The sequence below is a fragment of the Oreochromis niloticus genome, linkage group LG3, assembly GCF_001858045.2.
Source record: "Oreochromis niloticus isolate F11D_XX linkage group LG3, O_niloticus_UMD_NMBU, whole genome shotgun sequence".
Classification (NCBI taxonomy): Eukaryota; Metazoa; Chordata; class Actinopteri; order Cichliformes; family Cichlidae; genus Oreochromis; species Oreochromis niloticus.
In genome coordinates, this window is record NC_031967.2 from 37,270,902 (window position 1) to 37,288,864 (window position 17,963).

Genomic DNA, 17,963 nt, shown 5'->3' on the forward strand with positions numbered 1-17,963 from the left:
AAACCGGTGAGGCTTAATTGCGGATGCCGCTCAGGTGCGTCCGCCTCCCCTGCAGTGGCACTGCAGACCACGCCCTGCCACACACATTAACCACGTAAAATAAATATTTATTCAGATATTTTGCAAATATTTATTTTTCGTTTTTTTTTAGCAGTTGAGTGATTTTTTCCAATTATTTTTCAAATTCAGGTCAAGGCTCCACTACAGGCTGCGAAATCCCAAAGGTGATATAAGGATGACGACTCACTACAGTTTTTTTTGTTTGGTATATGAATAATTTAAGTTCAGCTTTTTAATTCATTTAAAGGAGACCTTCAACTACGCGTCTTTCCTTTTTGTTATATTCTTTAAGAGTTCAAAATGTGTTCATTACATAAATAAAATTAAATTTTCTCTGTAGCACTTCATGGATTTCCTAAGCAACACACTTTAGGTGTTTATACAAAGCATAAAGGTAAAAAGCAAGAACAGTGTTATCTTCCTTTTAGATGTCAAAAAGTATTTGTGGCTCCCACTGTTTTCTTTTCTGTGGAAACTGGCTCCAAACGGCTCCTTTGGTGTTAAAGGTTGATGACCCCTGATATTTGTGAATCAACCATTTATGCCAGCTTTTGACAAACATTAACCTTTTTATAGTTTTATGTTTAAATTAAGTTTCTTTTTGTTATGCAGACCATATGCAACTATTTATGAAGCCAGCTGAGTTAACCAGCAGGCATGTCTTACAACATTAAAACCCGCCCGTCAAGTTTCTACTTCTAAGTTAAGACACTACTATTATTCCACCATTACTTCTTGTATTTTGTCTTAAAAACCTGAGAAATGCATCTCAACACATACTCTCAAAGATATTAGCATGAACTGAAGTACTGTGATGAATATTGGAGTCTTTTTTTCTTTTTCTTTTTTTTACAGAGAGAGGTCTCTGGGACTCTCTTCTTTCATTTATGCAGTGTAAGGACTCTGAAAAGCCTTTATGGGACGCAATATGTTGCAGCAAGAGTACTAACCACAGACTTCATATATTTAAGCGGATGCAGTCAATACAATTAATTTCAAACTAATTTGAATCTCTTCAGCATGTTTCTCTTCACTGTTTGCACATAATAATAATAATAATAATGGATTAAATTTATATAGCACTTTTCGAGACCCTCAGAGCGCTTTACAATTCCACTATTCATTCACTCTCACATTCACATACACTGGTGGAGGCAAGCTACAGTTGTAGCCACAGCTGCCCTGGGGCAGACTGACAGAAGCGAACCTGCCATATCGAGCCATCAGCCCCTCTGGCCAACACCACATAAAATAAACTACTCTAATGAAATTATTTACCAGCAGTTTGGAAAACGGGACAACATCCTATGTATTAAGTGTGGATGCATGTGGGAATATATTATTTCCTTAAGAGAGAACAGAGATGTTCTCAGCTCTGTGATCTGTTGTGTACAGAAATCACTTTTGCCCAATAAACTAACAAACTATTGCAAATAAAAGATAAAACAAAATATGACAAACATTACTAAAAAGGTTTTGAAGAATTCAAAGAAACTTTATTTAGAATATATTTTTAAAAGTAGTCAATTTGTGTTTCTGAAAGATGGTTTAGACAACTGCATTCAGTACCCACCACCATCTGTAATTGTAATCTTCTAATGGATGTTTCCTCATTCCAGGTAATTTTCTGGTTTACAAACTGAATCAACTTCTATGTGGGGAAAAAAAAAAACAAAAGACAAAAGGACAGAGAGTGAAAGAGAGGCTGTCTTTGGAAGTACAGGTGTTCGTGTTCTCAGTGATTTCTGCCTTTGTGGAGAGACACACATTCATCATGTCTCTCTCTGTGACATCGTTGGTGCTGCTGATGGTTTGTGGCAGTCAGGCTTCACATTTTCTAGGCACAGTCATGACCTACTACCCAAAGGACACTTTTGCAGATGGATCTGTCACAGTACGTACATTTTCTTTCTTAAAATAATTTAGGGACTTGAAAACTTGAAAATGTTAGGTAAACACTTTGTGGCTGTAACTCTACAGGTGACCCTTCGGTATAAGTTGAACTTCCACGACTGCACATCTGATAACACATGGAGTTGCCTCAGTGGTGACTGTGGGACTGAAACCCACACACTATATGTGGTAAAACAGGAGAGCAGTGGAGACTGGTGTCAGAGAGAGGGAATCATGACTCGACAGGTTTCCAGTGACGTTCCATTTGAGCTTTGGTGAGTGTACAACAACAGGAAAAGGTCATTTGTAACAACATTTTTAAATTGTGAGTCATGGGTGACAAAAACAAGTTCCCCAAAACATCAGCAGCTCCACTAAACATAGTCTTTTTGATGGGTCACTCGTGGTGAACTAATAATTTACTAAAACATGTTATGTTCAGACTTTGAAAACTGAATTTTCTTTCAAGGTTGGATGGTGGTAACTGGATAGATTATGCCAAAAATAACATTGTCTCATGGAGAGCTGTGACTCGGGTGGAACTGAGGAACCGGTCTGACATCAGCAAAACCAACACATCACCTCAGACCACCATCCTACCAGCTGTGAGGTAAGCCCACTTTATGTGTGGGTCTATGTTTGTATTCTTATATATTTCATATTTTACATTCATCCCTTTCATAATAAAGTTAATTTTAAGTATTTATCACCTGCTCTTTACATTGAAATGAATACAGCAAATAAAGCTACAATCTTTGTTTCTCTCTCAGAGTTCCTTCAAACTGTCAGAGAGATTTCAGCCTGTTGATGTTTGACCCTGATGGAGACGAAGTTAAATGCAGATATGGAAACTCCTCACTCTCAGAGTGTAACCCCTGCACTCCCCCGTCTGTCCTCAGCCTCTCATCGGTGAGCAATGATTGTTACTCTCATGTCAGATGAGACAGGCAGACATTTTGCACAGAAAGTGATTAAATGGTTTTAATTGAGTTACAGTTCAGATCAATTTATTTTGCAAAAGTGAAAGTTTGTCCAAAAAGTTGTTTTTTCTGCAACAGAAAACATTTTAGTTATTTTGACTTCAAGCCCATTTTCGTCCTCTTGCAGTCCTCTTGTACTCTGTCATTCAGCCCCACCAGCAGCAGTAATGAAGGTTCGTATGTAGTACAACTGGTGATGGAGGACTTCCCCAGACAGACCATCACTCTGACTCAAACCAACGGGACACAAACAACAATAACTACCAACGATGCCATCAGCAAAATACCGATTCAGTTTGCTTTGAAAGGTACCAATAAAGTTTCATTATCTTACAATGAAAGCACTAAAGAGCTGCTGCTGACGATGAAGGCCTCACGTACTGAGGTGTTTGACCAGCAGTGTCATCAGGACTGATTCTCTGGACCAACAAATATTAATCTGTCCAGCAGATATTTGTCATGGCTGTTGAAGGTAAGCAGGAATAGTGGACCTGAGAGCTGAACTCGAGGAGGCGAAGTGAACTCAAAACACACGGCATTATTGTGAGATTGCAGACAGAACAGAAAACTAACTAATCTCGGAAAGCAAAACTAACAGGCAGGCAAGTTGGCTAACAGAACACACAGTGTCGTATGAGGGAACACAGAGAAGTGGCACCAGGGCAGGCACAGAACAGAAACCAAACAAATAGCAAATCTTAATGAAAGACATAACCAGAATAAACAAGAACATAAAATAATATAAATAAACAAAACACAAAGTCATCAGACTCAGGACTATGACAAAATTTACCTTGGATCATCTTTGCATCCTGTGAGAATCACCTTAACATTTCTCTATTCTTCCAGTTGATCCTGCAGTACCATCCTGCACAGAAGGACTCTTTCTGCCCAAGTTTCTTCCTCCAACACCAGCCAACAGAGCTCAGCTCTACAACAATGTCAGTCAGACTCTGGAAATTAACATCACTGCAGAGGCACTTTACTCCACGTAAGTAAAAAAGAAAAAAAAGAAAAAAAGACTTTGTCTGAAACGTTAAAATATTTAATTCAGGGCAGCCTCTGGGTAGATATGAAATATATTCCTACAAGTCATGAATCTAATATAAATGAGTGATGTGCAAATCTAAAATATGTTTCAGGTTATTAAGTTACATATCTGACTGGATCTTTAGTAATAAAAAAACTCCAGTGCTGATGTACAAGATTACAGTCAGGTGTCAATTGAGACGACACAGTAAATGAAACACAGCCAAAACCATACAGATTTAAGGACATAAATACAAAAAGATTAGGTAAAACAACAATAAACATTGAAAGTTACCAACAAGAAACATTCCCATCTTTGGTTGGTTTGAGAAAAAAACATGGCTAGATAAAAGAAACAAAAGAAATATGCTCCTTTTGCAGACGTGGAGATTTTGGGAAAAGAAAATTTACAAATTTTGGATTTTTGTGTTTGTTGAAGGGTCTCTGAGCTGCTCTACAGCGGGCCGTACAATTTAACCAGCAGTACATCAGGACCAGGACAGTTCATCCTGAGATGGACACCATCTGAAAGTGAAGATGGACAAAGCCTCCCCATCTGTTTTGTTGTCCAGGCAGTTTTCAAGTCAGTCTCATGTTTCATATAAATGACTCTGTAGAAAGTTATAATATTTTTTATCTTTTGAGATTACAGTTGTTGTCAGAAGGCAACATATAAACCAGGAACCTTCCATGTTTTGAAAACATGCTAAATTAAAATACAAAGTGTCCATGGTTAAGTGACTTGAAGTTGTCATGTGATTGAAGGGCTATATAATGAAACATTAAACTTTATCATGATTTGCCTTGGCATCTCTCAATCACGTTATTTTCTAAACAGGCTTTAAGTCATTTTTTTGTCATATTTGTTGTGTTTTGATCAAAATTATCACATTTACCTTGAAAACATTTTGGCTTCAGTGATCTTTTACACAGTCTTTTTTACTGAAATAATTACATTCACTTCTCAAGAGCAGTTTTTACCAAACCATCAGATTTCCATTTATTGTTAACTTTTCTTTTTGAGTGCGGTGTGTCTGTGTGAATTTTGTCTTGTGATCTAACCATCATCATCAAGAATCCCTTAAGGAGTGTGGAACAGGTATACAGGTATACTTGAAAAAGAAACTTGCACTTATTTTTGCAGTGGGACCAAGTATCAGTCAGAGCTTCGATGTGTCACTGTGACTGTTGCAAACGGTGAGTAGCGTCCGTCACCATTTCAGCCACATTTTAAATCTAATTTACTGGATCAGTGTAACTGAGCTAAAACCTCTAATTCTGACTGTTCATAGGACCAATAATAACCACAACAACTACCACCAGTACACCAACTACTGTACCTGCAACAACTACCACCAGTACACCAACTACTGTACCTGCAACAACTACCACCAGTACACCAACTACTGTACCTGCAACAACTACCACCAGTACACCAACTACTGTACCTGCAACAACTACCACCAGTACACCAACTACTACACCTACAACAACTACTACCAGTACTACAACTACTCCAACTACAACAACTACTACAAGTACTACAAATACTCCAACTACTACCAGTACTCCAACTACTCCAACTACAACTACTAGTACCAGTACTACAACTACTCCAACTACTACCAGTACTACAACTACTCCAACTACAACAACTACCACCAGTACTCCAATTACTACACCTACATCAACTACACCCAGTGAACCATCTAGTGAGTATGAATGAAATGAGGTGATGTTTACTTAGTTACTTTGTCTTAGTGCAGGATATATTACTCTCACTTTAGTTCATGTCTATTAATTGCTGGTCACATCACAACCATAAAATTTCATAATAATAATGGATTGCATTTATGTAGCACTTTTTGAGACCCTCAAAGCGCTTTTTACAATTCCACTATTCAGTCACTCTCACATTCACACACTGGTGGAGGTAAGCTACAGTTGTAGCCACAGCTGCGACGCTGCCATAGCACACCATCGGCCCCTCTGGCCATCACCAGTAGGCAGTAGGTGAAGTGTCTTGCCCAAGGACACAACGACCGAGACTGTCCAAGCCAGGACTCGAACCGGCAACCTTCCGATTACAAGATGAACTGCCAACTCTTGAGCCACGAACACCCCAAATGTGATCATATCAGTTTTATATCACTTTATTCCACACTATTTCACACTATTTTCACACTTTATTTCACAGCCATAACCACCCTGAACTCACACATGCGCCGATAACACAGCCCCCCCCCCCCCTTTTTTTTTTTCTTCCCACTTCCTCTATGGACCACCACTGTGCAATACCAATTCTATGTGCAATAACCCAACTGTATATACACAACACTATTTATTACATATTACTTTTTTTTTTTTTTTAAACCGGCTTGTATATTTGTACATTTTATGTATATATATATATATATATCTTTTTCCCTATGTTAATACTGCCCATATGTATATAGCGCTGCAGAATTGTACCCCCCCCCAGCATGTTTGCACTGAGTAGGAGATGCTCTGTATCTCATTGTACAACTGTATAGTGACAATAAAGGCATTCTATTCTATTCTATTCTATACATAATACTCTCAATTCACAAGTTGCAAAATACTTGGTTTTAAAGTATGCTGAGTGAATTGACTAACTGCATACAAAATCAAACGTCCAAAATAAAGGCATGCACTAATTACAGGTGATTTTCAGCAGGTCACAAAACACAGGGGTTTTATCTATTGTGCTATCTACTGTACAATATAAAGCGCCTTGAGGCGACTTTTGTTGTGATTTGGCGCTATATAAATAAAATTGAATTGAATTGAATTGAATCTACAATCAGGCTACGTCCACACGTACACGGGTATTTTGGAAAACGGAGATTTTCCGTTTTCGTTTCAAAAAATAATTCCGTCTACACGTAAACGCAAAAATTAAGGAAAACGCAGCTAGGAACATGCCAAAGGAGCAGGTGGCGATATATTACTAACTGTGTAGAAATGTTGGCCAATCAGAAGTCTAGAAGCCTCGATGGCACATTTTCCTTGTCCACAGGTAAATGCAAAAACTGAGATTTCGAAAAAATCCACCCTGGCAGGCATTTTTAAAAATCTCCGTTTTCAGTGACTGAAAATGCTGTTTACGTGTGGACAAAAGGGGCAAACGCATAGAAAAATCTGTTTTCAAAAATACCCGGGTACGTGTGGACGTAGCCTCAACAGTGTGATCTACTGACTAATCTCAAGATCAGCAAAGTAAGAAATATACAATCACAATCAAAATGCCAGCAGGAAGTAAGTACATTATTAAGTAAAGCAAACTAAGCCTTCGTGGATAAACACAGGGCTCGTTCAACACCAAACACAAAACAAATTTTGCTGACACAAGTCTTTAAAGTGTGTACCTAATTTCTAAACAAAACATTTAGCAAAAATACACTGACTGATCTGTAGTTATCAGGCCATTTGTGTTTAATGTGTCATGGTGGACACAAGTTTTACACAATCAAAATCAAAAGTCACAGTGGTCATTGTGTACCAAAACACAAAAAATTTATTTGGCCTGAATTAAAAGATTATCAACAGAGTTGATGTCACTTGGAAACTTTGATGAATGCAACTACTTGCTGTAATTGTAGCTCAGCACTGAATAGAGTTCAGTGATTTCTAATGGATTCTAAAGTGTCTTTGTGTTTCTAGATGTTACAGTTCTCAAATTGAAGATGACCTCGTTGGTGGGCTTGTCTAAAATTGATAGAGATACATTCCTTACACAGGTAAGTAAATGGTTACGTTTTGTCACTCATCCAAGTGACTCCTTCAGCTGACTGCAGTTTCCCCAATCTTATAAACACACCATTGACTGAAACCAGCCCAATGAATTGACAGTGTGGTGTGAGGTCAGTTTCTTGATCAATAATATGCCACAGGATAAATAATTGCTGTGAGCCCTTATCAACAACCACTGATTCAATGGCCATGAGTACCATTCACAGAGAGTTGGGGCATTATACAGCATTTAAGATGTACCCTTAGGCCCCTTTCTGGATTCAGAGATGGCCTCCTTCACTCCTTGCACAAAGCGTTCCTCCCTGTCCTGTTCACTCATCCAAGTGACTGTAGAAGTTTTGGTTTTGTTTTTGCTCACAGACGGAGAGCGCTTTCGAGCCTTTTCCTTATAAAACGCCGTTTTTACCGTTTCTTCCCGCAGTAAATATAAACAACGATAGTATTCAGGAAGAAAACCAAACATTGCATATATTTTTATCATAACTCTGGTTTTACGTGGCCTATCAACACAATTTAAAAACTGGTATAAAGTCCACACTTTTTCCGTCAATTGTTCTGTCAGTCCTGCTCACATCTCCAATGGTTGTACACGTTGTCATTAATGTGGCTTCACTGCACATCAGCCACGCCGCTTTGCTAGCTAAAACACCGGTGTCAGCACATAAGGACACTGTCATAGCCTGTCAACCACGTTGATTAGCTGCGTATATACGAATGTGAATTGCTTCAGTGGCTGGACTATGGGATAAGGTGGCATCGTTCTAATCCCATACTGGAGCAGCCAGTCACTTACTGACTAACACTGCAAAACAGGATTGTTAACATATTTACTTTAATTTCAATTTAGGTTAGTTTTTTTTTGTGCGCAACACAGATTTTTTCTGCGCAGAGACCGTGCCAGCAGTGCGCAATTGCGCACGCACACAGCTTAGAGGGAACATTGCATGACAACTTCATGACATGAAGCTCCATGTGCACATCGCTGATGTTAATGCCAGAGACCTTTACCCACTATGTGCCTTTAGAATCTAGCAAACCTGCTCTGTGATTTCATGTGGTCTGCCACTTTGTGACTGAGTTGCTGTGATTCTTAAACGCCTGAACTCTGTAATGATACCACTTACAGTTAATCATGGAATATGTAGGAGGGAAGAAATTTCACAAATTGATGTTTTGCAACACACACATCCCATTATAGACAGTGTGAGTGTGTGGAGTAGCTCACTGTAATCATCATGGCTGTGTGCAGGCAGGCAGAGAGGACCCAAAATGCTGGACTTACGGAGGCTTACATAACTCATAATACTCAGCTTTATTGCTGGAAAGCAACTGAACAAAAAACTAGCTAAACTGAGAATACAGAACAAACTAAACAGGCAAAGGCTGGGAAACAGAACACACAGTGATGGTGAGGGTATGACGGGACAACGAGCAGGGGAAGATGCAGACACTAAATACAAAAGGTGAAGCGAGCTAAGAGGAGACACGGCTGACGCTGATTACACTGACGAGACAGGGAGAGCACAAAGTTGAACGCACTGACATAAGGCACAGACCTACAAAGTAAAACAGGAAGTACACGACAGACACAGAGCTCCAGACGAGACATAATAACATCATGGACAGACAGAGGAAACACAGAAAAGTGGGACCAGGGCAGGCACAGAACAGAAACTTAACAAACGGCAAATCTTAATGGAAAACACAATCAGAATAAACAAGATCATAATAAAGAAACACAGAACACTGAGTCACCAGACTCAGGACAACGACAGTAATAATTTCCATAAAGAGCTAGGACACAAGTAAAAAATACACAACCAAACTCAGCTGTGAAACTATTGCATATAAGATTGCTAACACAATTTGTAAGAATCAGAGTTTTCTTTGGACAGAGGATTCGTTTGGTTGAGCAGTGTCTACAAGATCCCACTTTGAGTAATGACTGTATGGGGCCATACTATCAACATCCTGATTTTCTTCACAGTGTTCACACATGATAGACATGCACAACCACACAAGTACATACTTCAACATAAAAACAATTTTCTGTGAGCACAGTTTTGTAAAACCTGTGCTGTGTCAGGATTCCTGGGTCATTGACCTAGCGTTTTCAGTTCATGTTCTGTTTTCATCACTCCTGCCATTTCCTGTTTCATTATGTTCAGCTGTGTATTCGCCTGTGTCCAATTATCGTCATCATCCAGTCTGTGTATTTAAGTTCCTCAGTTTTACCACTTCTCTGTCATGTCATTGATGTTCGTGTGATGTTGTCCTTTCCGTGTGTTCCCTCAATTCAGTCAGCCATTCAGTTATCCAGCCAGTCAGTGTCAGTTCACCCTCTGTTCATCCATTCCTTATAATAAACCTTCACCAGTCTTCACCTACCTGCGAGTCCTGCGTTTGGGTTCCTTCTTCCTCGCCTCCACACAAAACCTGACATGCTGCTTCTTTCTAAAGAAGTCTCACATCTTTAAAAAAAAAAAAAAAAGGGAAAATGAACATATCTCTCTCTTGTTTTTTTCCCCTTTCTTTAGGTAAAAAATGTGCTGATATCCAAAGGGCTGCCCCAACAGATGGTCATCCGACTCATAAACAGCAAACCACAGATTGGTGCAACTGTAACACCCTGTGCTGGCACAACATAAACATTTGACAGCATCGAGAGCTTTTTCCTTTCAGCTGTTGAATGAAGTTTTGTCTTCACTGTTCTTTAACACACATTTTTAATAATTACGTTCACTTCTCAAGAGCAGCCTTTAAAAGCAACACATTAGTCTGACTCTCCAGTGTTATAATCTGAAATGAATTAATTTGTACTTTTGTTAGATTGTGAAGATTAAATGTTACTTTGCACTGAGTATCCTTAGTCTAGATACACTGATTGATTATCCACAGTGACGGGAATAACGGCGTTACAAGTGACGGCATTACTTTTTTCAGTAACGAGTAATCTAACTAATTACTATTCCTATCGTTACAACGCCATTACCGTTACTAACAAGAAAATGCTGTGCGGTCACATTAGTATTTTTCAACAGACGGTTGAAGCTGCGTTCAGCTTAACGCACGGAAGTAGCTGTCTACGAAAGTAATCATGGCGCTACAGCTTTAAGCAGCTGCACGCACTCCCAAGGAAGGCAATCACGATCACTTTTTGGCACCTGAGAGCTAAGGGGGACAACAATTCCATGAGTGCTGCTGTTTGGCTGAGGAAAATTAAAGTAGTTGTGGTAAGCCAATCACATGGCCACTTCAAGATGACAAAGCAACAAGGTGCCAGTTTTTAAATTGTGTCGATAGGCCACGTAAAACCAGAGTCATGATAAACAATATATACGCGTGTTTTTTCCTCAATAGTTTTGTCACATTTACTGTCTAACGACAGTAAGCACTCTCTGCTTATGACCAAAAAAACCAAAACAAAAATCAGTCCTTTCGTGTTGGTGGAAAAATGCACCATGTCAACCAATCAAAAAATGATATGGCAACATGACATTTGGTTGTTTAGGAAGAGGGGGAAGTTTTAGGAGTGACGGTGAGAGAGAAAGAGAGAGAGCGAGTTTTGAGACGTGAGAGATTTGTGACTTTTAGTGTGTTTGGAGTGTGTAGTTAATGTGTTGTCTTGTGTAGTTAGTGTGTAGTGTTGTGGATAGTTTTGTGTTGTGTGTCAGAACAATGAGGTGACTGTTGTCTCCAGGTATCAGGCTGTGATGTTCTCCTTTATAGTGGACAGAAATATTTGGAGTGGCACAAATAATTTGTGGGGCATCTTATTGAATGCAGAACAGCTGATTGTTCTGTAAATAGTTTGAAATGGTTATTTTAAAAAAGCGTAAAAGGTAAATGGCTGCAAATAACTTTATTCTTTGCAAAACTTGTGCATATGATTTTAAAATTGACAATTTATATTTGCATTTAAAGTTATGAAATATGATTCATTAAACATGTTTGTGGTTGTTACAGTAAAAAATATAACTTTTTTTGTCTGATTTTAGATCAATTGTGTTAATACAGTATGTCAAAATGAAAACATAACTGTAAATTCAGACACGTGAGGTTGTGCTGAAAAGAATGACACCAAACAAGGCAAGATAAACAGTTTTTAAAGGTGAAATGTAGAGGGAAAATCAAAAGTGGTTAAAAATGGCCAGTTATACCCTGGACCCCAGAGGGTTAAACATTTTTTTTAAAGTAATGCAATAGTTACTTTTCAAGTTATTAATTACTTTTAGAATCTTGTAACTCAGTTACTAACTCAGTTACTTTTTGAAGAAATAACTAGTAACTATAATTAATTACTTTTTGAGTTGATGTGCGTGTGTGTGTGTTACTTAGTTCCGCTTTTTCTCCCTGTACTGGTTTTATTTTATTAATATGCCTCTGCATCTCTGCACTAAACTTCCTGTTTTTTAAACTTCCACTAACTTAAGCCTCTGTTGCTAAGGCGACCTGTCACCCTCTGACCTAGTTCTCTCTCACAGCTGGCCTTGCTTTATACAAGCCTTTATTGTTAAAATACATAAAACAATATAATCAGAAAATAAGCACTAAGAATATATATTTATTCTTTAACACAGTTAAGAATATTTCAAAACTCAGACTAATGGTGTCAAAGGCTGAACTTGAGATGATTATTCATGTTTTTATTTCTTCCCGTGTGGATTATTGCAATGGTCTTTTTAGTTGTTTTAACAAATCAGCTTTAAATCATCTTCAGACAGTGCAGCACAACTCTTAACAGGCATCAACAGAGAATCTCATATTATTCCAGTTTTAGTCTCCCTTCACTGGTTCCCTGTAAATTTTAGGTTTCATTTGCTAATTTTAGTTCTAACCTTTAGGGTCTCTGGTCAAGCTTCCCAATACATATCGACCTGCTGAAACCGCATTTATCTTCCCAAGCTTTAACGTAATCAGAGACTGCTGGTGGCCCCACGCCCTTGATTTAAAACTCGTGGTGATTGTGCCTTTCAGGAAGTGGCGCCACAGTTGTGGAATACTCTTCGACTGTTTTTACGCTGTACTGACTCCATTGATTCTTTTAAAGAGCAGCTGAATACATTTTTATATAGACAAGCTTTCAATTAATTTGTTATTTTTATGTTGTATTTTATTGTCTTACATGTTGTATTTTCATTCTTTGTATTTGTTGACATGAAGAAAGAAAATGCTTGTTATTAGTTGTTAATACCAACTGTGGGAGTTAATACTCCCACAGTTGGCTCACTTGTTCTATTTCCTGTTTTTTCTGTGCCAGCCAGTCTACATGTGTATTGTGTTCCAGTTCATTCCATGCATCATTAGTTGGACTAAGTTCAGCTGTGTACTCACCGGTCTCTCATTATCATCTTCATCAGTCTGTGTATTTAAGTCTTCTGTTTCCACTCGTTCACTGTCGTGTCATTGATGTTGTCACTGCCGTTGTTCCCGTGTGTGTTTTTAGCCAGCCAGCCAGCCAGTCAGTCAGTCAGTCAGTCAGTCAGTCAGTCAGACAGACAGACAGACAGACAGACAGTCCTCAAGTTCATGTTCTGTTCATCCACTCTCTATAATAAACACGGCCTTCAGTTTGTCACACATCAACGAGTCTTGCGTTTGAGTCCTCTTTTCCTTCGCTCCACACCACGACCCTTGACAGAATGACATGACCCCGCGTTGTGGACTCAGCGGACTCGGACTTGTTTGAGCAGCAGGAGGCAGCGCTCTCCCGCTGGGCAGAGGAGCTCAGGGGAAAACAGCAGCTCTTCACAGAAAGAGAGCACGTCTTCGAGGGGACTCGCCTGGCTCTGGGCAGGCCTCGGAGACGCCACGGTCTTCCACCAGCTGCCTCACCTGCATCGGAGCATTCGTCGCGGAGAGTGGGCGTCACTGGCCAAGCTTCGACTGCTCACTCCCTCGCTGCCCCGCTCCTCGCTCGTCCGCCAGCTGCTTCTCTCACCGGACCTTCAACCTTGCCGTGCCACAACACCTCTGCCTCCCACCTCGGCTCTACGGAGGCTTCCTTGCTCAGTGGCTCAGCTGTTTCCGCTCAGCGGAGGCGAGGCTCATGCTGCCATCGCCCCTTCATGCTTGGAGCAGCAGTGTCCGGTGGTGAGCGAAACAGACTTTTTCTTCCTCTTTATCACATCCCAGTGATAAAGAGTAAATTCCTCAAAGACTAACTGGCATGCGTTACCTTCCCCATGTCATGTCTTGACAAAACTGGCTTCAGCTTAGCTATTTGCCTCAACTGGAAAAAGGTTTTTTTGCAACACCAAACTAATATGTTTGTTCAATTTAAAATCTGAGTCTATAATGACTCCCAAATTTGTCACATGCTGTTTGATATAAGACCCTAGCCAACCACAATTTCAAGCGGGTTGCATGAAATATTATTAGGTCTAAATACAATCACCTCCGTTTTACTCTCATTGAAACTCAAAAAGTTCAGATCCATCCAAGCTTTGACATCTTTAAGGCAGTTCAAAAGGATTTGGATGGAGTCTGGGCCATTTGGTGCTAAAGGCAAATAAATTTGGCAGTCGTCTGCGTAACAGTGAAAGGATATTTCATGTTGTCTAAAAACAGACCCCAAAGGCAGCAGGTATAATGAAAAAAGAAGAGGGCTAAGGATTGAGCCCTTGGGTACCCCACAAGGAAGGGGGGCTGAGGTGGACTCAAAATTTTCAACTTTAACACTAAACGTTCTGCCACTCAAAAATGAACAAAGCCAGTCCAGTGCTGCACCTTTGATGCCAACCAGGAAGGGAAGGGAAAACCTCTTTAAAGAGCCATGCAGGGATCACATCCATGGGAGAACCAGAAGGTTTAATTTGTCTAACCATCTCGTTAAGAAGTGTAATTGAGATGGGTTCAAACTGGTATAAGGCAGCTGAACAGGGACTAAATGTGGATAGGTCATATGTAGGAGGTACTATTGCTGACCTGACGGACTCAACCTTGTTTACAAAAAATAAATAAACTGATTACATCTGTCAGCAGAGCCTTCCAGGGTGGTAGACTGGGGCACATTTAAAATAGAACTGATGGTCTTATAAAGAGTGTGGGGATTATAACAATTTGATGCGATCACCTGAGAAAAATGTCTGTTTTTCTCATTTTTCACTGTATTTTGATAGCATTTCCATCAGTCCTTTCAAAATCATTGAAAGTCATTTCAAAAGAAACCTGCAAAAAGCAAAACGAAACCTAAAAAGGTTGTAAGGCCAATTCTAAACCTGTGGGACCCCAGTGAACCACACTGAGAGCCATTATCCACAAATGGAAAAAACAGGGAACAGTGGTGAACCTTCCTAGGAGTAGCCAACCAACCCCAAGAGGGCAGAAAGGACTAATGTAAGTGGTCACAAAACACCCCAGGACAACATCCAAAGAACTGCAGACCTTACTTGCCTCTGTTAAGGTCAGAGTTCACGAGTCCACCATTAGAAAGTGACTGGGGAACAATGGCCTGCATGGCAGAGCTCCAATATGAGAACTACTGCTGAGCAAAAGGAACAAAGGCTCATCTCAGTTTTGCCAGAAAGCATTTTGATGATCCCCAAGACTTTGGGGAAAATACTCTGTGGAGTGATGAGACAAAAGTATAACTTTTGTAAGGGTTGAGTCCCATTATATTTGATGTAAAATAAAAACACAGCATTTCAGACAAGGAACATCATACCAGTGGTAAAATATGGAGGTGTTAGTGTGACGGTCTGAGGCTTTTTTGCTGTCTCAGGATCAGGAAGACTTGCTGTGGTAAACGGAACCCTGAATTTTCCTGAATACCAAAACATCCTGATGAAGAATGCCCGACCATCTGCTTATGACATCACCATGAAGCACACTTGAGCTCTGCAGCAGGACAATGTTTCAAAACACACCAGCAAGTCTACCACCAAGGTAATCAGCTGCTGGAGTTGACATTAGTCACAGAAACACATTCAGTTATCAGTTTCTCTTGTGGTGCTGGGTTTGTAGCCACATTTTGCATTTTGTACAAACCTTGGTCTGTGTTGCTGGTGTGTGCGTCACATTTATAAACAGCTCTTTGTGTCAGTAGCTTAACAGCATTGTGCAATTCAGAGAAGCATCATATTTGCAATTTTCATGAGTATTTCATGCAAATCATATCTGAGGAAGCAAAGTGCACTTCATGTGGCAACACTATCCTGGCACTGTTCACTGCTTGCTGTGTGAAGAACAGTAGCTGGGCTAAGAGCTGTACAGTGATGTTAGGATATTCTCTGTACTGTCCTGTAAAGGCTGAAGTAGCCAAAAATAAAATGAAAAGAAAATTAAAGAAAGGCGGCATTTAAAATGTATTTTCTTGTGTAATTAAGCTGTTGTATTTTGAGTATCTAACAGCATCTGTATGTAACCTGTTGTTTTTAGTTTATAACTCAATTTCCACTCATTCATTTTCTTGACAGCTTATTGAATTCAAGACAAATGGATCATCTGGTCACAGCTTTCACCAGGTGAGCAGAAACAGGGATCTATAATGTTTGATTTAAAGTTGGTTATTTTCTTGTTTGGTCTGTTGCACTTGACGAGGAAAACATTTTCATTTTTTTATTGGCTACATGTTTTGCATATAGATTAATTTTCAGCCAGACAGCGTAAATATAGCAGCTCTCTGTTTTATTTACCATCAGCTCAGCTCTTCACTGTAATCCAGAAGTGATATTAGCTCTCTGAACAGCTCTCCAGACTGGACAGCAAACTGAGTGAGTACAACATGTTCATAATCCTTTATTTAGAAATGAAATTCACGGCAAATATTGAGTATAATGCTCCCCGAGCTTAAGACTGTAATGTGACATGATTCTAGATCATGATTCTATAGATAACATAGATCAATTTTTCTAAAACTGTAGCAGGACCGTTAGGCTTCACTGTGTCCTGAGAGTTATTAATGAGAGATAATTTACTTAGAAGATCTTTAAGTTAATCACATAGTAAACAGAAATATGTTGTAAAGTTAATCTATAAATACAAATTAGTTTTTGAAATGGTCCTAATGTTTTGAACTTTCCTGTAAGAGACAATAGGAAATTTCAGTATTTTGAAAATGGTGTTTATAACAATGCCTGGAATTTAGAGAGGATACCACAATACCAGCTGCAGGACAAACAAGCTCATAATACATGGTTACACAGTAAAACTGCATTGTGAGCTTTTTTGTAAAATAGCATTTTACAGTTGTCAAAGGGGCCCCCCTCCTCCCTAATAAAGGGGGTGATGCAGTACTCTCGTCATTTAAGATGAGCTCTCTTCTCTGCTTTAAGATAACCACTAGTGATGGTAAATTTGATTCTTTTTACTGAATTGAGTTTTAATGAGTCGCTCACCAAAGTGAATCGGGTTTTTTGAGTCATTTGAGTCACTGAGTCAGTTGACCAGAGAGTGCAAAAAATTTACATTTTCACTCAAACTTAATTTGTTTCTCTTTTAATGTAAATCCTACTGCTAAGATGAGTGATTCTTAAAGAAAACAACTATTTTATATAGCAAAAAAGAGCAAAAGAATTTCTAAAGGGAACATTTCTTTTGTTTATTTTTATTTTATTAGTATTTTCCTTACATGTGTCAAATATATATTTTCTCATCTAAATGTCCACTGAGCTGTGAGCCAGGGGGCGGTAGTGCGCCTTAACATTGGTTGCCAACCAAGAAGAAGAAGTAGCTGCGAGCCAGGAGGGAGGGGGTGAGCGAGTCATGAGTGATTTGCTTACACTACGATTCAGCGCAGGAAGGGAGGGGGTGAGTAGCTCAAATGTGTTGTTAGCATGTTAGCAGAGCGATGCTACTGTGAACCGAGGAGCTATTGTCTTGATGTGAGCTTCTACTCAGAGTTTTTTCTTCCAGTTCAGAGCAGAAATGTTTTTGTTAAGATACTGGATGTTGTGTTTTTCTTCGCAATTTGAATTATAAGCTATATATATTTCTACTAATGAAATTAGTTTGCTAACAGCAACAGGGATGAGTCAGTGAGTCAGTTGCGCTTGTGAATCATGATTCACGAGTCAGTAAAGTGATTCTCGAGTATTGAACGATTTGTTCATGATTCGCGCATCACTAATAACCACTCATGTTATCAGAGATGTTATCAGGGTTATAGAATAAAGTCTTTCACACATTCATTTTTCCGTCTCCCGATGGAGATATGCAGACTCTCATATTAGAGGTCTGCGCGGGAATGTTTTTTTAGTCCCGCTCCCGCAAGGTTTTGTACCGCAC

The 17,963-nt window shown here is 39.3% G+C and overlaps 1 protein-coding gene across 1 annotated transcript; it reads left to right on the top strand.

The window, feature by feature from the left end:
• Window positions 1-208: 208 nt before the first annotated feature.
• LOC102081571 (flocculation protein FLO11) lies at window positions 209-11,201 on the top strand. The gene is made up of 11 exons (XM_025905533.1): window positions 209-224; window positions 1,680-1,954; window positions 2,041-2,228; window positions 2,423-2,563; window positions 2,724-2,862; window positions 3,061-3,241; window positions 3,783-3,924; window positions 4,402-4,545; window positions 5,107-5,159; window positions 5,255-5,500; window positions 10,274-11,201. Exons 2-11 carry the CDS (start codon window positions 1,835-1,837, stop codon window positions 10,390-10,392), a joined length of 1,473 nt encoding a protein of 490 aa, XP_025761318.1. The 5' UTR covers window positions 209-224; window positions 1,680-1,834; the 3' UTR covers window positions 10,393-11,201.
• The last annotated feature ends 6,762 nt before the right edge of the window (window positions 11,202-17,963 follow it).

Excerpts from the sequence above, each read along its gene's own strand:
- LOC102081571 (XM_025905533.1), top strand. The coding sequence starts at position 1,835 with ATGTCTCTCTCTGTGACATCGTTGGTGCTGCTGATGGTTTGTGGCAGT. Across the intron at positions 3,242-3,782 it reads GATTCAGTTTGCTTTGAAAG|TTGATCCTGCAGTACCATCC; the intron begins GTACCAATAAAG and ends CTATTCTTCCAG. Across the intron at positions 5,501-10,273 it reads AACTACAACAACTACTACAA|GTAAAAAATGTGCTGATATC; the intron begins GTACTACAAATA and ends CCCTTTCTTTAG.